General features: G+C 53.6%; 1 protein-coding gene across 2 annotated transcripts in view; it reads right to left on the minus strand.

Moving 5' to 3' along the window:
• Positions 1-15,419, minus strand: part of LOC108546035 (mucin-12) — a 306,160-nt gene that overhangs the window by 6,757 nt on the left and 283,984 nt on the right. The window contains exons 1-3 of one of the 2 annotated variants that reach the window (XM_017897951.1): positions 861-5,009; positions 312-626; positions 139-208 (exon numbers count right to left, since the gene is read on the minus strand). In XM_017897951.1, coding sequence (XP_017753440.1) covers positions 139-208; positions 312-626; positions 861-5,009 — 4,534 coding nt within the window. Of the gene's footprint in view, positions 1-138; positions 209-311; positions 627-860; positions 5,028-15,419 lie in introns of those variants that run through there. The other variant, XM_017897950.1, reaches the window with a different exon arrangement.

A 15,419-nucleotide genomic window follows, 5' to 3' on the forward strand; every position in this document is an offset into this window, starting at 1 on the left:
AAAAAAAAAAAAAAAAAAAAATGAAGAAAAGAGGAACGAATAGTTTCGATAACGTGTAAAACGTCTAAGAAAGTAATCTCGAAGGAGTAAGAAATTTACAAAACGCTAATCCGTTACACCAACAGAATCTAGAGCTACCTTTCGGAGTTGACGACGCATCCTGGGAGGGCACAGTCGTCGGTTTCGTTGCGAATTGGCCGGTTCCCACCTTCAAGAACAAACACCAAAAACAACACATCGTACATTAACAATCCGCCCATAGGAGCCAAGCCACCGAATAGAAAGAAACAGAGAATTGTCCTTTCGTTCACCTGTTTCAGTTCCGCCTTGGTTCTGATTTTCGCGGCTAATATGGCGGCGAGGCCGTCGTCTTTGTCACGGTGAATCTGATTCTCGGCTCCTCTGGGTCCCAGGAGTGCTTCCTTGCCAGGTAGCGTGGCGGATGAATTTACTCTCGAGGCGTACAAACTACGGGGGGCCTCCTGAGTGATCGAGTCTACCGCTCTCGGCACATGGAACTTGTAATGGGGCGGCGTGTTGCTGTTTCGTTCCAGTAAGCTCGCCGCCGTGAATGGTGACAGGTTGTGTCTTCCGATGTTCGTTTTGGGCTCGACCGGTGCAACAACCTTCGGGAATAGAGAACACCGGCGTTAGTACGATAACGGACAGCTCTCGCTGCTTCCGAGACCTCCGCGTAACATCGCTCCTGACGTTTATGATCTCTCAATAAACGTACAGAGATAAAGAGTACAACCCGCGGACTGTCCGCTGTTATTCGACTCAAACGACCTGACCACGAATTAACTTCTATTTTCTAACCGATCCCATCATGGAAAACGAGATAACCGTAAGGTACGTACCTTATTCTGAAAACTCTGTTGACTATGATTAGCGAGGATAGGCTGCTGGCTGTTCATCTGCTCCTCCCTCTGCTGCTTGTTCTCCAGGCTATTCCTGAGCAGGCTGAGCACTCGTTTATCAGCACCGGTGTTGCTCGGCGGATCCATCGGTTGGCCGCCGGAAGTAGCGCCAGGTAGAGCCGGTGGTCCAATGATTTTCTGACTCTGCCTGTAATTCGGGTACGCCGAGGGTTGGCCAGGGTTGGCGGCTTGCGGCAGAGAGTGCACGTTCGCGGGCTTGGTGATCACGGGATGAATGTACGGCGGTGAACTATGGGTGACCTTAGACTCCGCGTAATTCCTCTTATCACAGTACGCTTGCTGATACCTCGCCGACTCCGACGACGAGTATCCGTTGTCCGATCTCTGCTCGTAGGTGTTCGAGGCGACCAGCGTGCCGTTCGGCAAAGGGACCGAGAGATTCATCTCTTGCCTCTTCTGTTGGTCGCGCAACGCTTTCGCCGTTGACAATCTCTGCTGGATCCACGTGTCGAGCCTGGGCTGTTTGTTCGGCCCCCCGCCACCGTAAATCGTCTCCCCGGGCCTCTTCGAGGGAGTTCGATCCCTTTGAGGCAGCGGCTGGCTGAATTTATTCCTGTTGTCCACGTAATATTTCGACGGGTCGGACGGGTAATCTTGAAGAGGCAACGCGGCCGGCCCTATCCTGCCGGGATCCACCATGGGTGGAGGGTACCTGGAGGCTCTGGAGGCGGTGGAGTCGTTGGCCGCCAGATAGGAGGACGACGAGGCCGGCGGAGGCGGCGCTGGCGCGGTCACCGCGTCGTACACCTGCGTCGTGGGCAGTGAAGTCTTTTTAAACGTGGACATGTGGGGCAGTGGAGCGGTATTATTAGGATGCTGAGAAGAAAGAGACTGCGGAGGCGGAGCGTAGAGCTGCTGCGCCGAACTTCTCCGCTGTAGAGTATTCTCGTGCGGTTGACTGTGATGATGACGCAGCGGTGCAGAATTGAAGTCCGGCAGGAAGTCGACCTTCGGCGCGCACACCGTCTGAGGCGTGGAGTTTCGAATGCCGCTGGTCGGCGGTAAGCTTCGACCGGTGTTACCGGTCAATCGGTTGTCGTACGCGGGGTACGCGGCTGGCTGCGGAGGTGGTTGCGTCGGGGGCGGTAACATGGTTCTGGAGCTGTTGTTCCTCGAGATCACGGTGGAACTGCTCACGTGCTTCTCCGTCGCGATCGTCTCGACGTCGTCCTGAGCGGTCGAGTCCGCGGACGTCTTGACGGTTTTAACGGACAGGTCCAACGGCGATTCCCGTTTCCGAATGCCGTTGGTCTGCGGCGGTGGCGGAGTCACTATGGAGGGCGTAACGGTGGATTGAACCGTGGCCGCGGTGGAATTCGGATAGGCATACTCCTTGTATCCGTAGTCCTCGGTAGCCCTTATAGGTTGATGGTGATAGGCGGAGGATCCCGTACGACTGGCGTCCGAGGTCTGGTAGCTGTGTATCGTGGTGACCGGAACGGAAGATCTCGAGACGGTATGGCCGATAGAGGTAACGGTGGTACTACTGGAGGAATTGCTCCCCTGATGACTGGGCGCCATGGTAGTAGCGTAAGGCGGATAACCGTGTTGAGCCGCGTATCTGCTGTAAGAGGAATTCGTTACCGTGGTCGTCCTTCCGTTCACCAGCATGGCGTGATTCATGGCCGGCAAAGTAACCGGGTACTCGGGAACCCTTTGAGGCGCGGCCATCGAGGAAGTGGGCGGCGTTACGACCGAAACTTTGTTCGTTGCGCTGGTCGAGTAGTTGCGTTGCCGTTGCACCGATTGCGCCTTGCTCGCGGATTCTCGCCTGTTGGAATGATAGGACGAGAGAGCGGCGATGGGTGGAAGGTTGTGCGTGTTGCCGCTTCTCTGAACCGACGTCTGCGGGGATCGATAGGAGCCATAAGGGACCTCCATCGAGTTTCTCTTCGAATCGGCGCCGTTGTACGTTACCGGTTTGCTCGGTTGATAACCGGTGCCGTTCGTGTTTCCGTTTCCGGAGCAGATCGACTGCACGGGGCCGGGCATCGGCATCTGCTGGACGTACGCTTGGCTCTGAGATCGACTGGACTGCGAGTAATAGTTGGCTTGCGTGTGCGACGATTGGGGATTCTTTTGGAAGGAATGATACGAAGACTGGTGCGACAGCCCGTACGGATTCGCGGCGTAACCACCGGTGTTCGGTTGATAATGCTGCGACGTAATGGGAAGGCTGTACGAGTGAGGAGTGGAGGTGGCCGGAGGTGGTGGAGGCGGCGGATAAGTCGGCGAATGCGGCTGGAAGCTGCTGTGCGGGGATGGCGTGTGATGAGGAGAGGCGTGAGGATTGTGCAGGGTGGACACGTGAGGCGATTGTCTGTGCGGCGAGGGTGTTGCGTGATGAGGAACGTCATGGGGAGAAGCGACGGGATGATAACCGCCGAGCGCTGGCGGTGGTGGCATCTGATTCGAGTTCGAGGACGAGGACGTCGCGGACGCCCCGTGAACGATCATTCGACCAGCGTACGAGTTCGGTCCCATCGAATGCGGGGACGCGTTTATTCGACTAGAAAGCTGTTGCTGATGCTGCATCTGAGATTGTTGTTGCTGCTGCTGTTGCTGCTGTTGCTGCTGCTGCTGCTGCTGCTGCTGTTGTTGCGATTGCTGCTGAGCGTGATGATGCGGAGGAATCATTGTTCCGACGGATGACAAGTGCGACGAAGGAATGTGCGCCGGAAGATTCTGATAGGACGACGATGACGACGACGACGACGACGACGAGGACGAAGACGACGAAGGAATGTGACTCAAGTTGCCTGTGTGACGAGGGCTGCACGGGTTAACCGACGAACAGGACGGAGACGAGGAGACGCGCGAGGAGTGCGATCTTTCCGAATGCGACTGCCTGTCCGTTGCTGGATTGCTCGACGAGGTTAATCGATTCTGCGGTTGATGCTGCGGCACGCGGTAGTTCTGCGGCGATGGCGAGCCGTAAATCGAAGGAGTACTACTCGCCGGCGGTGCTGCGTTATTACCGTAGGAACTCGGTGGCACTCTTTGCTCCTGAGCGTGTCCTTGACCGGAAGCGGCGCTTGCGTTGCTCTGCTCGGCCGGGGTCGGCCTCGTGACCGGCTGCACGTTGCCCGTCGACGTGGCCGTGGCCACGCTCGACGACTGATAGATCGAGTTCTGGGTGAACGGTACCGGGGCGCTCTTAGTGATGTCCGGATGATGATACCGGGGGTAGTATTGGGTTCTCTGTGCTACCACCGGCGCGTTCGACTGCGATTGTCGATCGTTGGCAGTTTGATAGGTCGACTGATGCGTCGAGGCGAGTATTTCCGCGGTGGAGAACGACGTTCTGGACACGGGGTTCAGCTGTTGATACACCGGGCCAGGGGAGTGCGGCGGCTGAGGCGGTTGCATCTGATGCAAATGCGGCGAGCTCGGCGTGGTCGCGGTCGTCGGCTGCGAACGATGACGAAGATCGTTGGACGACGACGATGACGAGGACGACGAGGAGGACGACGAAGACGACGCGACGGACGAGGCCGACTGTTTCTGAGAGAAATTCGAGGTCGACGAGGATCGACCGTTCGACGGCTGCATTTCCGTTAAGGTGATGATACTGGAGGACGACGAGCTCGCCTCCATGGAGGAGCCTTCGTCGCCTGGCCTCGTGTCCGGGACTTCGACCCTGGTCGGTTGGGGTGGATAAGGTTCGACGGATGGGCTCCAGAAGCTGCTGGAACTGGTCGCGGCGTTGTCCACCGACGACGGTCTGACGTCGCTGAGATATCGACTCGTTTCCTGATCGTTGCTACCGCCGTTGCCGCCGCCGCCGCCGCCGCCGCCGCCACTGGCGTTACCGTTGTTGCCGTTCGAAGTCGATTGCGACGGTAACGATAGTGCCGGTGGTGCTGGCGGAGCGGGTGGTGCCGGTGACGGAGGAGCCACGGACGAGGCGGTGCCATGGTCGTGCGACGACGATATGGACGTGGCGGAACTCGTTGATGTCGCGAGATTGTGATCCGCTGACGCGGTCGCACTACCTGTACTCGGTACCGGCAGTCCCTGGAAGTACTGGCGAGCCCCCTCTAATACGTTCGTGAAGCTCACATCCATGTCACGCCGACTGCTGGTCTGAAATCAGAACGTAATCTTTCGTTAGCTTACTCGTTACACGCTTCGACGTTTCTCTATGATCGTTTCCCTATCTCCGCGGCTCCCTCGACCGGAAGAGAGGATCGAGATCGAGCAGCTTCGCGTGAACCACATACGCCAAGCGTATGAACGAAACAACGACTCTGAGGATGAACGAAAACTCGGTTCACGCGACGCAGTCGACTACCAAAGCGCGTGGCCAGGGAACCAGGCCGAAACATTAATCTTCATTGTCTTGTATTTGTCTGTTGCGAACAGAGTTTCCCTTCCTCTCTCTCTCTCTCTCTCTCTCTCTCTCTCTCTCTCTCTCTCTCGTTCTCTCTCCCTGCCGCTTGCGCGCCGTCGTAACGCTCCTATTTCCTCCGACAAGCAGCTCGAAGTGCTAGGCAGCCCGATCTCGCGTTATTAATCTCGTTGGCCCGCGCTGCTCCGTGAAAGATAAGATCATCGCGCGGAACAGCAACCTGCAGAGGGGAACGAAACGAGATTCTTCGGGGAGACCGATGACGTCGAGTTACGATACTAAACAGCCGGGATTGATAGAGAAACCTCGCGACGTGGCTCAATTAAACGCAACTCGGGTACCGCTGATAAACGCCGGCGGGGAGATGGAATCGTGGACAAAGCCGAGGGGGAACAAAGTCAAAGTAGATTCGAATCGTTCAACTCGCCGTTGCGTCGGCATTATCCGCTGCGGGCGTTCGGGTGCTGCCACCATGGCGTATCAATTATGCCCGGGCGTCTGAACGGCGATCGAGGCTACGTCTTTATCAACGGCTAATTCCAACTCATTATCGATCTACGTCATTCGCGACGACGTGTCTCCGCGACGTGCTCCACCACGCGAGCGACTGGCAGGGAAAGGCGCTGCCATTTATCAACGTCCGTATCGCGATTCGCGTATCCACCGAAACCCCGTAAACGCGACGTCGACGTCTCCGAATCCTGCAGGCCGTTACACGGCAAATCGGTCGTCCGTCGACGGAATGGCGGATCTTATCGCGGCCTGTACGGTCACTCGAGGCGAGCGGTGATCGTTATCGATTATCAGAGCCGGGGACGACGATACGACGGATGTGTACGAGAAGGCTCGATCGCGTCCTGGCTCATTGAGACGTGCAACGAATCGCCGTCTGCGTGAACGGGAGAGAAGCGACGCGCGGGAGACAACCACCACCACCACCGCCATGATTCGCCGGTACTCGCGCGTACAGGTAGCACAACGTCGGTGGAAGTGGTAGGCGAGAATCAATATCGCGCACCCTTGCAGACCGAGCAACCTGAGGGGTTAGTTTGGTCCCCCTCGTGCGCCAGTCAAAGGCCCTTCGCGAACCACCCTCGGCCCCCCGTCGCCTCTGTCCTTCTTCCGCCACTTCCTTCCGCCCCCTTCCTTTCATTCCAGTCCATTCTCTTCTGTTCCATTCCGCTTTAGCCCCCCCCCCCCGGTCCTCCTCTTCGCCCCTGCACGCGTGGTATATCCACGGAAACGCGTGAGCGGTGTACACCGTGGATACATACACCGCCCCGTGTGCTAGAAGAACCCCGTGGAATCTCGGTGTCGTACGCGAGCCCTTCGAACTCGTGAACGTTTCCACGAAATTCTTCGAGACTCGGGGTTAAGTTAGGCTAACGACGAGTTGCGCCATAACGATACACGCGGTACAGTCTATATACAGCTATTAAATATCGCGGGGAACGCTCGGAGGAATAGAGCGGGTTCGAGGTGGATGAAATTATCGGGGGGAAAAGAAGATTTACGCGAGGATCGAGGCGGAAGGCGAAGAAGAGGTAACGCGACAGGATACACGACAAAGAGGGGGTTTCTGATGGCGCGTTTGGTATATTCTACTCCATACGTTCCCCCAGCTTCTTACGACTTTTACCTCGCGAGGAATGTTATTGCGGGACACGGGAGTTTTAAACGCTTTCAACCGTGTCAGAAGAGTCACTTGTATGTACGTAATAGAAACATGTTCCAAGTTCCACGCGCATATCTGGTACTCAGTCATCCCGAGCATTCGCCTCGTCCAAGGGTAACCTTTGAAAAGACTCGCTCGAGCTTCCCGCGTTGCTTCAAACGTATCCGGGAGTATAATAACGGCGAGGACCGACGCTTCTGCTCCTCCTGGTCGGAGGGATATAACGCGAGACTCGCGAGACGCTTTTCACGGACAAAACGCGACGCGTTAATGGGATAAGCTGACGGACAATCGCGAAGCGGAAACGGATACTCAAAAGGCAAAGGAAGCAGCGAAACCTTTCAATTCTCGAACGTTCCTCGGACAATCTGATTCCACCGCCCTTTGCCAGGCTCCCTGGAGAAATCAGAGCTTCCGGCGAGTCGACTTAGGGAATTCTCGCTTGTCGAATTCGATAAAAGGGGGCCCCTTGGAAATCCATCAGGCTTCGGATGTACCTATTTATTCGCAGTTGGGTTCGACCATCGGGAAGAGAACCGTCGTGATTTCCTCGATCCGTCTCACGAATCGCTCTGTTCGCGAGGACGCAAAATTACAAAACCTCAGGATCTCTCTCTCTCTCTCTCTCTCTCTCTCTCTGGATTCACGGTTAAGCTCGATCACGAGTTAAACGCGAGCTCGGAAATCGACGCGGTCTTTGGTTACGGGATTCGAGTTTGCCAAGACCGGCAATGGCCCTGTGCGAGATTCTCCGTGTCCGTGGAAGTTTGCCGGAATTTCAAGAATATCAAGATTCCGTGAAGTTGGCGAGCGAGTTCGAAATCTCGGAAACTCGCGCGGTTCAAACCGGAAACCAAACATCGGGACGTTTCTGGCTCGCGATGACGAGAAGTTAAACGGCAAGCGGTTCCAGACGCGGATCCCCCTGAAAACACGGGACCGCGAGGAAATCTTCGAATCACCGAGGTCACGGAAAGTTTCGGGGAAATTTAAGAATCGCGGAAGTAGCGGAGAGTTTGAGAATTTCCAACTATTCGTCGTTGGCCGTTGCCTCGTGTCGTCGCAAGTGACGCTCCCGGAGTTCCAGGCTGCTAGATAAATAAGAAAACTTGCGGCGCTCGTAGATTTTTCCTCCCGCCAATGTGTTGCGAGCAAGTTTCGAATAAATATTCCACATTTTCCGTCGTTAAATCCCCGTTGAATTTCGCGGATCGAGAAGTCGCGAAGCTTCCCAGCCAGCCAAGAATCCAGAACCCTCAACAGGTACTCGAGATCGATGGTGCTCGAAGATGATTAACGACGAACAAAATAATACGGTGAAGCTTGACTCGAATCTCGGTGAAGAAACTACATTTTTCGAATCTCGAGGCAACTTTCCAAGTATCGGTAACGAGTTAACTCGTCGTTCCCGGTTAACGAGTCGAATGACAGCCGAGACAGTGTCAAACGTAAAATTCAACGCGAATCGACTGAAACAATCGCGTTCAGTTGTACGCTTTACCGCGACGATGCATTTATTTGTCCTGCGAGCGAGGACGATGGCGAGGAATAGAATCGGCGGGATAAAAAGGAAGAAGAATGGAGTCATGAAACGCCTGATAGTCGGAAGAATGCAGGTTGATAGTTTGCGAGATACGCATCCGCGATGTTGCACTGGCGATCGCGGCTAGAATACGAATGACGAGCGGGTTCGAAGGCCGGACGAAGATTGCGAGTCGCGATAATCCGGTGGCGCTCGATTAAAAGCCGCGGCGCGGCGGTCAGCCAACGGAACGTGGCGGAAGTACGAGAGAGGGAGCCGAGTAACGCTTTAAGCCGGGTTAAGCCGTGGCTTAAATGCTCGCCACGCGGCGAGAACTCGTTCGTCCGGGGCTGGTAGGCGTGCACACGCGCGTACGTCTTCGGGCGAACTTTTTGCCGGCCGGCAACACGCTTCGAATTCATTTCGATTCGACGAAGAGGCGAGTCGAACCGAAATACTTTCCTCCGTCCCTTGGCTCGTTTTTCTCGCTTTCTGCCTCGACCAGCGGCCGAGTCCACGCTTCGCGGCCTTCGGCGTGAAAGCGCGCGAAGAAAGGCTCGCGCGGAGGAATGGCGCGACTGGAAGAAAGCTCTTTGGTCCGGTTCGTGAGTCGCTTTCGCGCTGCGGGCTGGTTTTTGTTGCCTCGCGGCGCGCTGTCAATTTGCGTCCCGTCGATCCGCTTTACCGGGAAACACGTCGGGGTGATTGATCGTAGGGAAAAATGGGAGGTAATCGCATTTGCCGAGATATCCCGATGCGAAATCGAGCGTGCTTGTCCGCATAGAAATTTCACGATGCGCGTGGAAGCCAGGCGATCGGGCTCGTTTGGCAGCCGAGCAATCAAAGCGCTCGAAACTCGCGCACAATGGCGTCAAAGGGACGAAGAGTCGTGGCCGGGCCGGGTGTCCAAAGAAGCCTCGAATCTTTGATCATCCTAACAACGCTTTTTCAGACTATTCGCAGTTTAAACCCTCGCTTCGTCACGAGCAATAAAACTAATGCGGGCGTGGACTCGTGTGTGCAAGCGTACGTGTGGCGCGGTGCAAAAGAGCCGAAGCATAGGGCACGAGAGGCAGAGGAAGAGGGACAGAGCAGGAGAGACGGGCTCGACTGACCCACTCCACCTTGGCATGGCATCCACTCTCATCCGTTCTCGCAACAAACGCATCCGTACCTCAAACAAGCCCCTACCACGAGGCCAACACCCTCTGCCACTTCACGGTCGTTCGCACCGCACCGTCTCTCGCACCTCCCAACCGCTCCCAACCCCCTCTTCGCCCTGGGTCCCGTTCCGTCCTACCCTCCAACGGAATCACCGACGTCCCTCGTCGGCGAAATGTTAATCCTCCGACTGTCTTCGACTCGTGTCGAGCCGAGAGAACGAACGCGTTCCCGAGCGTAGGGTGACTTTTATGGCGTGCTTCGCGAACATCGGGCACGTTTACGTCGATGCCTGGTGATTATTACGCGGGATATATCTCGACGAGAGTTGAGCCAGTTACCGAAATAACCACAACCGTCCGCTTTATCCGGCAATAATTATTTCCGCGTGCCTATTCTCCGAGAACTCTCGCGAAAATTTTATAATCCAATGGATTGGAAAAAAGTAACGCGAAGACAGCAAGTATTGGTATTAGAACCCGATCAGAGCTGCAAGAAAACCTGTTGCTGTCTAGAAACCGTCGCTGCAAATGAGGCAACGTTACTCGTTACTCGAGATAATCATCCTGCCCGCTGTCGTAATAGACGCTCGTAAAGAAAGAACAGCGAAAATAGCGATAACATCCTGAATTTTATTTATAGACGAGAAACGTTTGCATCTGGAAGACAGCGCGAGAATTTCGCAGCCCGGCCCAAGCTGTTTCGCGCGATTTCGAGCGTTCGGCTGACGGGAAAACAAGCGGGGTAGTTGGCGCGCGATGAATTTCGGCGCAGAACCGTCAGCAGGGGATTCGCGGGAAATGCGTGGAGAATTATGATCGAAGATCCTATCCGTAAGAAATATAATCTCGCGGAAACTGCGGATGACACGATCGCGCAGGATAAGCGTGCATAAACGCTGCCTCGCCCCGTCGACCGGGATTTCTCAGCGGGGATTTTAGCTCGCGTTTCCGCGATCTGTTTTTCTTCCCGGCTATTTCACAACGTTCCCGAGCGAACAACTCTCGTCCTGCCTTTCGGAACCACCCTTTTTCCCGTCGTTTCGTTACCTCGCAGTCTCTTTACACTGCGTTATGGCTCCGTGCAGGTCTGCCCCGATCGATTTTTACCCTCTCGTTCTTTGTTACCGCCACGTGGACCTTGCAAGGCAACCTATTATTAACTTATTACTCTCAAACTTGCACGCTGATACCGCGAGCGCGCAAGAAAATTACAGCCCGCTTCCGTTTTAATTTTAACCGTCTCCATCGTGTGCCCCGTATCAACCGCGTCGAATCTATTCTCAACCCGGTGATCATCGATGAATCGCTCTTGACGCGATTAAACTTTTAACGCGGAATCGTTTAACTTTTAAACGACGCGTTCTTAATTTAGGATCGCGTAAAAATACGCCAGCCGGCTATTTCCAGCCGCGAAACATCGACTTTCGTCGTACCCCGCCGATCCCGAGCCGATCCGATCGATCGCGGTGTCTATGAAACTGCGAGCTACGCGTAACCGCTCTATTATCGGGCATGTAAAGCGGAATCGTGTCTTGATCGATCGCTTTGCGTCGCCCTGCACGGGGTGGAATTCGAAAATGAGTAATGGCGAGCGAGCTCGACTCGCGGAGAGCTGAAACAAACGAGGTCCAAAGTGCAATTATTCAACTTTGACAACGAGTTGACTGGTCGTGTCTGTTGCGGGGGCGTTTCCAAGGAACGAGCACGAAAAGAAGAGGAATTCATCCAACCGATCGTTTTATCCACCTTCGGATCTTTCGTTCATCGGACTGCTCTAAAGCATTGGCAGATTTCCCTTTTCGACGTGGATTTCAGCGATCAAAAAGAGAAGAACTTTTAGAACACGATATTGACCCACCGATCACGAAATCGAAGATCGTAAGCTCCGATCTCTCCCCTTTTCCAAGACTTCTCACCCCCGATATTAACGCGCGCTGCATCGCATCTGCGATATCGAACGCCGTTACTAAATGCGTGCTCGCAGCTATTCGTCGTCTCGTATTTTACGACAGGAATAAAAATAACAATAAATATCTTATTCCGTGAAAATATGAAGGCTTGGAAGAGAAGTCTACGAAGAGAAGTTACCACCGAATGCCTAATTCTCGAGACAAACCGGTCTTTCGTCTGGTTCTCCGCAACATTGAAAAGTCATCGTCTAAACGATCTATGCGATCCATTTTTCTCTCTCCGTTGCAGGATCAATGTTAAATCGTTCCGCGGTCCGTGCACCGGGCAGAGAGTCCGCGATCATTATTCAAGATCACTCGCGTTGTCCATTAACTCGAGCGGCGTACGTTTCGTAACGCGCGCTTTCGCAACGACTTTCGTAGATACGACAACGGTAATATTTCATAATACGGCCAGTTGTAAACAATTTCCCCGGGGGGCACTAAAAATAAGGTGCAAGCGAGCAGATAGATATCGTGCGACCGTTCGAGCGGCAAGCCGGAATAAGGTCAGGGAAGCCAAACGGGAGAAAAAAGCCGATGATCAAAGCTGGAGAGGCAAGCTCTGGGAATTTCGCGGTCTTGAGAACAGGCTGATGTAAACCGGGAAAAACCCACTGCACGGGTCTGCCAGCTCCGGCAGACGGAAGGAATGCGGATAGACCATAATGGAATAGGTCCAGCTTCCCTGACACGATCTCGGGGACAGGACACGCGAATTTTCGTTATCGGTTGACAGCGTCTTGCAACGGGGCACGCGTAAAAACGGGCCAGAACGATAAAGCACTGGCGTAGACGCGGGATCAGCGTTAACGGTTTAACACGGGATAAAAACAGTGTCAACGTAACTCTTATCGATCGTAATCTTACTACTACGTCGCCGTGTTCCGCCAAGAGTCTAAAAGTAGAGAACATTGTAAAGGAAGCCGGGTGACGTGTACTGGCTGCTATAAAGAGACGAGCAGAGGACTACCGGTGAAAATGCACATCTAATTAGCGATACTCTAACGCGATCTGCCATTAATCGTGAACACAGATCACTCGAATTTTCGTTTCGAAATTTTATGCCACCAACTCCGACGTCTATGACATAGTCTAGGAATGAGTGTCGATTGTTCAACTGGAAACGAAAAGAATATCGACGTGACTTATTCCACTGTCGTGTCGAAGTACGCAGAAGCATGTGAAAGTCCCAAAAGTGCAGATTTCGGGGATATATCGCGAAACACGAAGTCTTTTCTCTGTGAATCCCGAGTTACAAGACTCGCGTGTCAACTGTTCGACTCGAAACAAAATGGATACGAACGTGACATATTCCACTGTCCTGTCAAAGTATGTGAAAGCATGTGAAAGACTCAAAAGTGTAGATTTGCAGGATATATCGTGGAGCACGAAGCCTTTCCTCTTTGCGATTCCCGAGTTGGCAGGCTGGCGCGGTTTCGAGTACACCAGAGTTTCCACGATCGGCCCGATATAGATGCTCTATCGATAGCGAATGGACGTACGAATAGAAGATAACATCGTGCATCGTGCCGCTTTGCAATCGGTTCGATAGCCGGTCTGGCCGAGCTCGAGCGACTAATTTACGCGTAGGAAGCTCTATCGGTGGCCGGTATCATGGGAATCGATGCGTAGGCAGCAGGCTGGAAACGAGAATCGCTTAAACGGATTACTTTATCAAAGTTGAAACTGTATCGCATCGTATCGCAAGACACGAGCCGAACACCCGGGTAAACAATGCATTCGACAGACGTTTGGCAAGACAAACACGTCGCGGCGGAAAATCCAGTTTTCCTTGGCTGCTCGGTGTCAAGAAGAGTCGTCACTCGTGAATATCGCGAGGTAAACGGTGAGTGCAGGAAAGGAGACGGACCATCGGGATGGCTGGGTTAAGGGGATGACGCTTATCGATCTTGGCAGAGAGAGATTCCGTCTTGACAGCTGCTAGCCTGTTCTCGCGTTTGGAAACGGGTAATTTCCACGTTGAAATTGTTCTTTCCCGAGGAAACGTGCCTTCCCGATCGTAAAATCGTTACTACCGATATAACCTAAAGATACACACTTTACGTGTACTCCAAAATCATCGAGTGAACCCTTGGCAGCGGAGAGGAGAATGAAGTTTCAGTGCAATCGGAGCGAACGAACTTGCCTGTGCATTATACGCGAATCGTGATTGTTGGGGACAATGGCGGAGGAGTTTAAGCACCTGTTCGGAATATAAAGTTCGGTTTCAGCGGCGAGTCGACGGGTTCGAGTGGAGGCAGAGAATACGTAGAAAGATTTAGGAATTCGCGGGGATAATTTTAAGAACGCGATACCTGAATGCGACTTATTCGAATCGGATGGAATTAAAGCCGTGGAAAATTCGACAGGATCCAGGGCAACGAGGAGACGCGATATCGAACTTGTATCTTGGAAATATCCGGAAGTGCTGGAGCGTTTCGCCGCTACGATTTCGTAAATCGCGTCGAACGGAAACGAGGGAAGTTTTCCTAACGGGATTACCACCCTCTCGGGCCAGGCGAACGTGCTGGCAGATTCGCAGACAAGACAACGAGCAGTCGTCGAAGGGTGAAGTTTAAGAGACTGCTCGACGCGAGCAGGGTGGCCGAGCGCGTAAACCGAGCGAGGTTATGTTCGCCTCGACGAGCCATGATTTATCGCGACGTAAATTCTCGTGACTGTGAAAATTCCTGCACACCGCGGGCTAATATCGATTCGCGTTTATATTTGTACCAAGGACGCGTAATTCGCTCGGGACTTTGTTACTCGCGAAACGCGACAGGAGAAAATGCCGCGCGATTTTCGAAAAATAATTTATGAGAAATAACAATGCGGACGTGTCTGCTCGTGTTCCGGGTAGACAATCGAATTACTCGGCCAGCAGGCTCGTTCTCGTCAGGCCTAGCGTTTTGTAAACCTGCCACCTTCAGTAACGCCACGATAAAGCCGTGATAATAGAGGTTATGTAACGCGGCCGCCATTTTGAATCGTTTCGAACGGTTTCGAATCCGTTGATCGCATTTAAAACCGTATCCCGTGGATCGTACCCTCGTTCTGCTCCTCGAGACGCGTTTTCACGCTCGAAATACCCCGGGTTTCGTTTCGCTTTCGAAATTACGGAACAGAGAAGACTCGGTAACCGGAGGACGACGCGGAGGGCCATTCTGCCGCAGCGGGTATGGAAATCGAGGAGAGGTTGAAAATCTCGTTGCTTAACGGGGATAAAGAGCGTGCCAAGCGGTGTACACGTGTATCGGGCGACGTTCAAGTGTTAACGAGCCGTTTCTTCGCGGAGGAAAATGGGGGAAAAAGGAGAAAGAGCGTGGAAGAGTGGGATAGAAAGAGCGTGGAAGAGTGGGATAGAAAGAGAGAGAGAGAGAGAAAGAGAGGAAAACAGCTGCATTTCAGCGCGTTCCGCATCGATTCGGAAAAAGGCACCGGCGGTTCGCGAGAAAGGGGGTCGCCTTTTGTTTCCTACCGGGGACGAAATAGCTTTGGTAAAAGAAGAGAAGAAAACTGAAGGGAAAAGGAGAAGAAAAACGTAAGAATGGAGAGAGAAAGGGAGAAACGGGGAAGGAGAATGGAGAAGTGGAGGGAACGGTGGTGGAAAAAGAAAAATTGCGAATGAAAACTACCCGGCTCGGTTCGTACGTAATTAAAGGTCCCCCGCGAAAGCGTGAAAAAAGCGTCGAGTCGCGTCGCTGTTTGATTCCGCAGACTCGCAAAGCCCTCGAAAAAGCTCCTTATACGGCCGCGTGTGCGTGCACGCGAGCACAGCGTGACCTCCATAAAAGGAAGTTTTACGCGAACCGCTC

Source organism: Eufriesea mexicana, unplaced genomic scaffold (genome assembly GCF_001483705.2).
Source record: "Eufriesea mexicana isolate 0111107269 unplaced genomic scaffold, ASM148370v2 scaffold596, whole genome shotgun sequence".
NCBI lineage: Eukaryota > Metazoa > Arthropoda > Insecta > Hymenoptera > Apidae > Eufriesea > Eufriesea mexicana.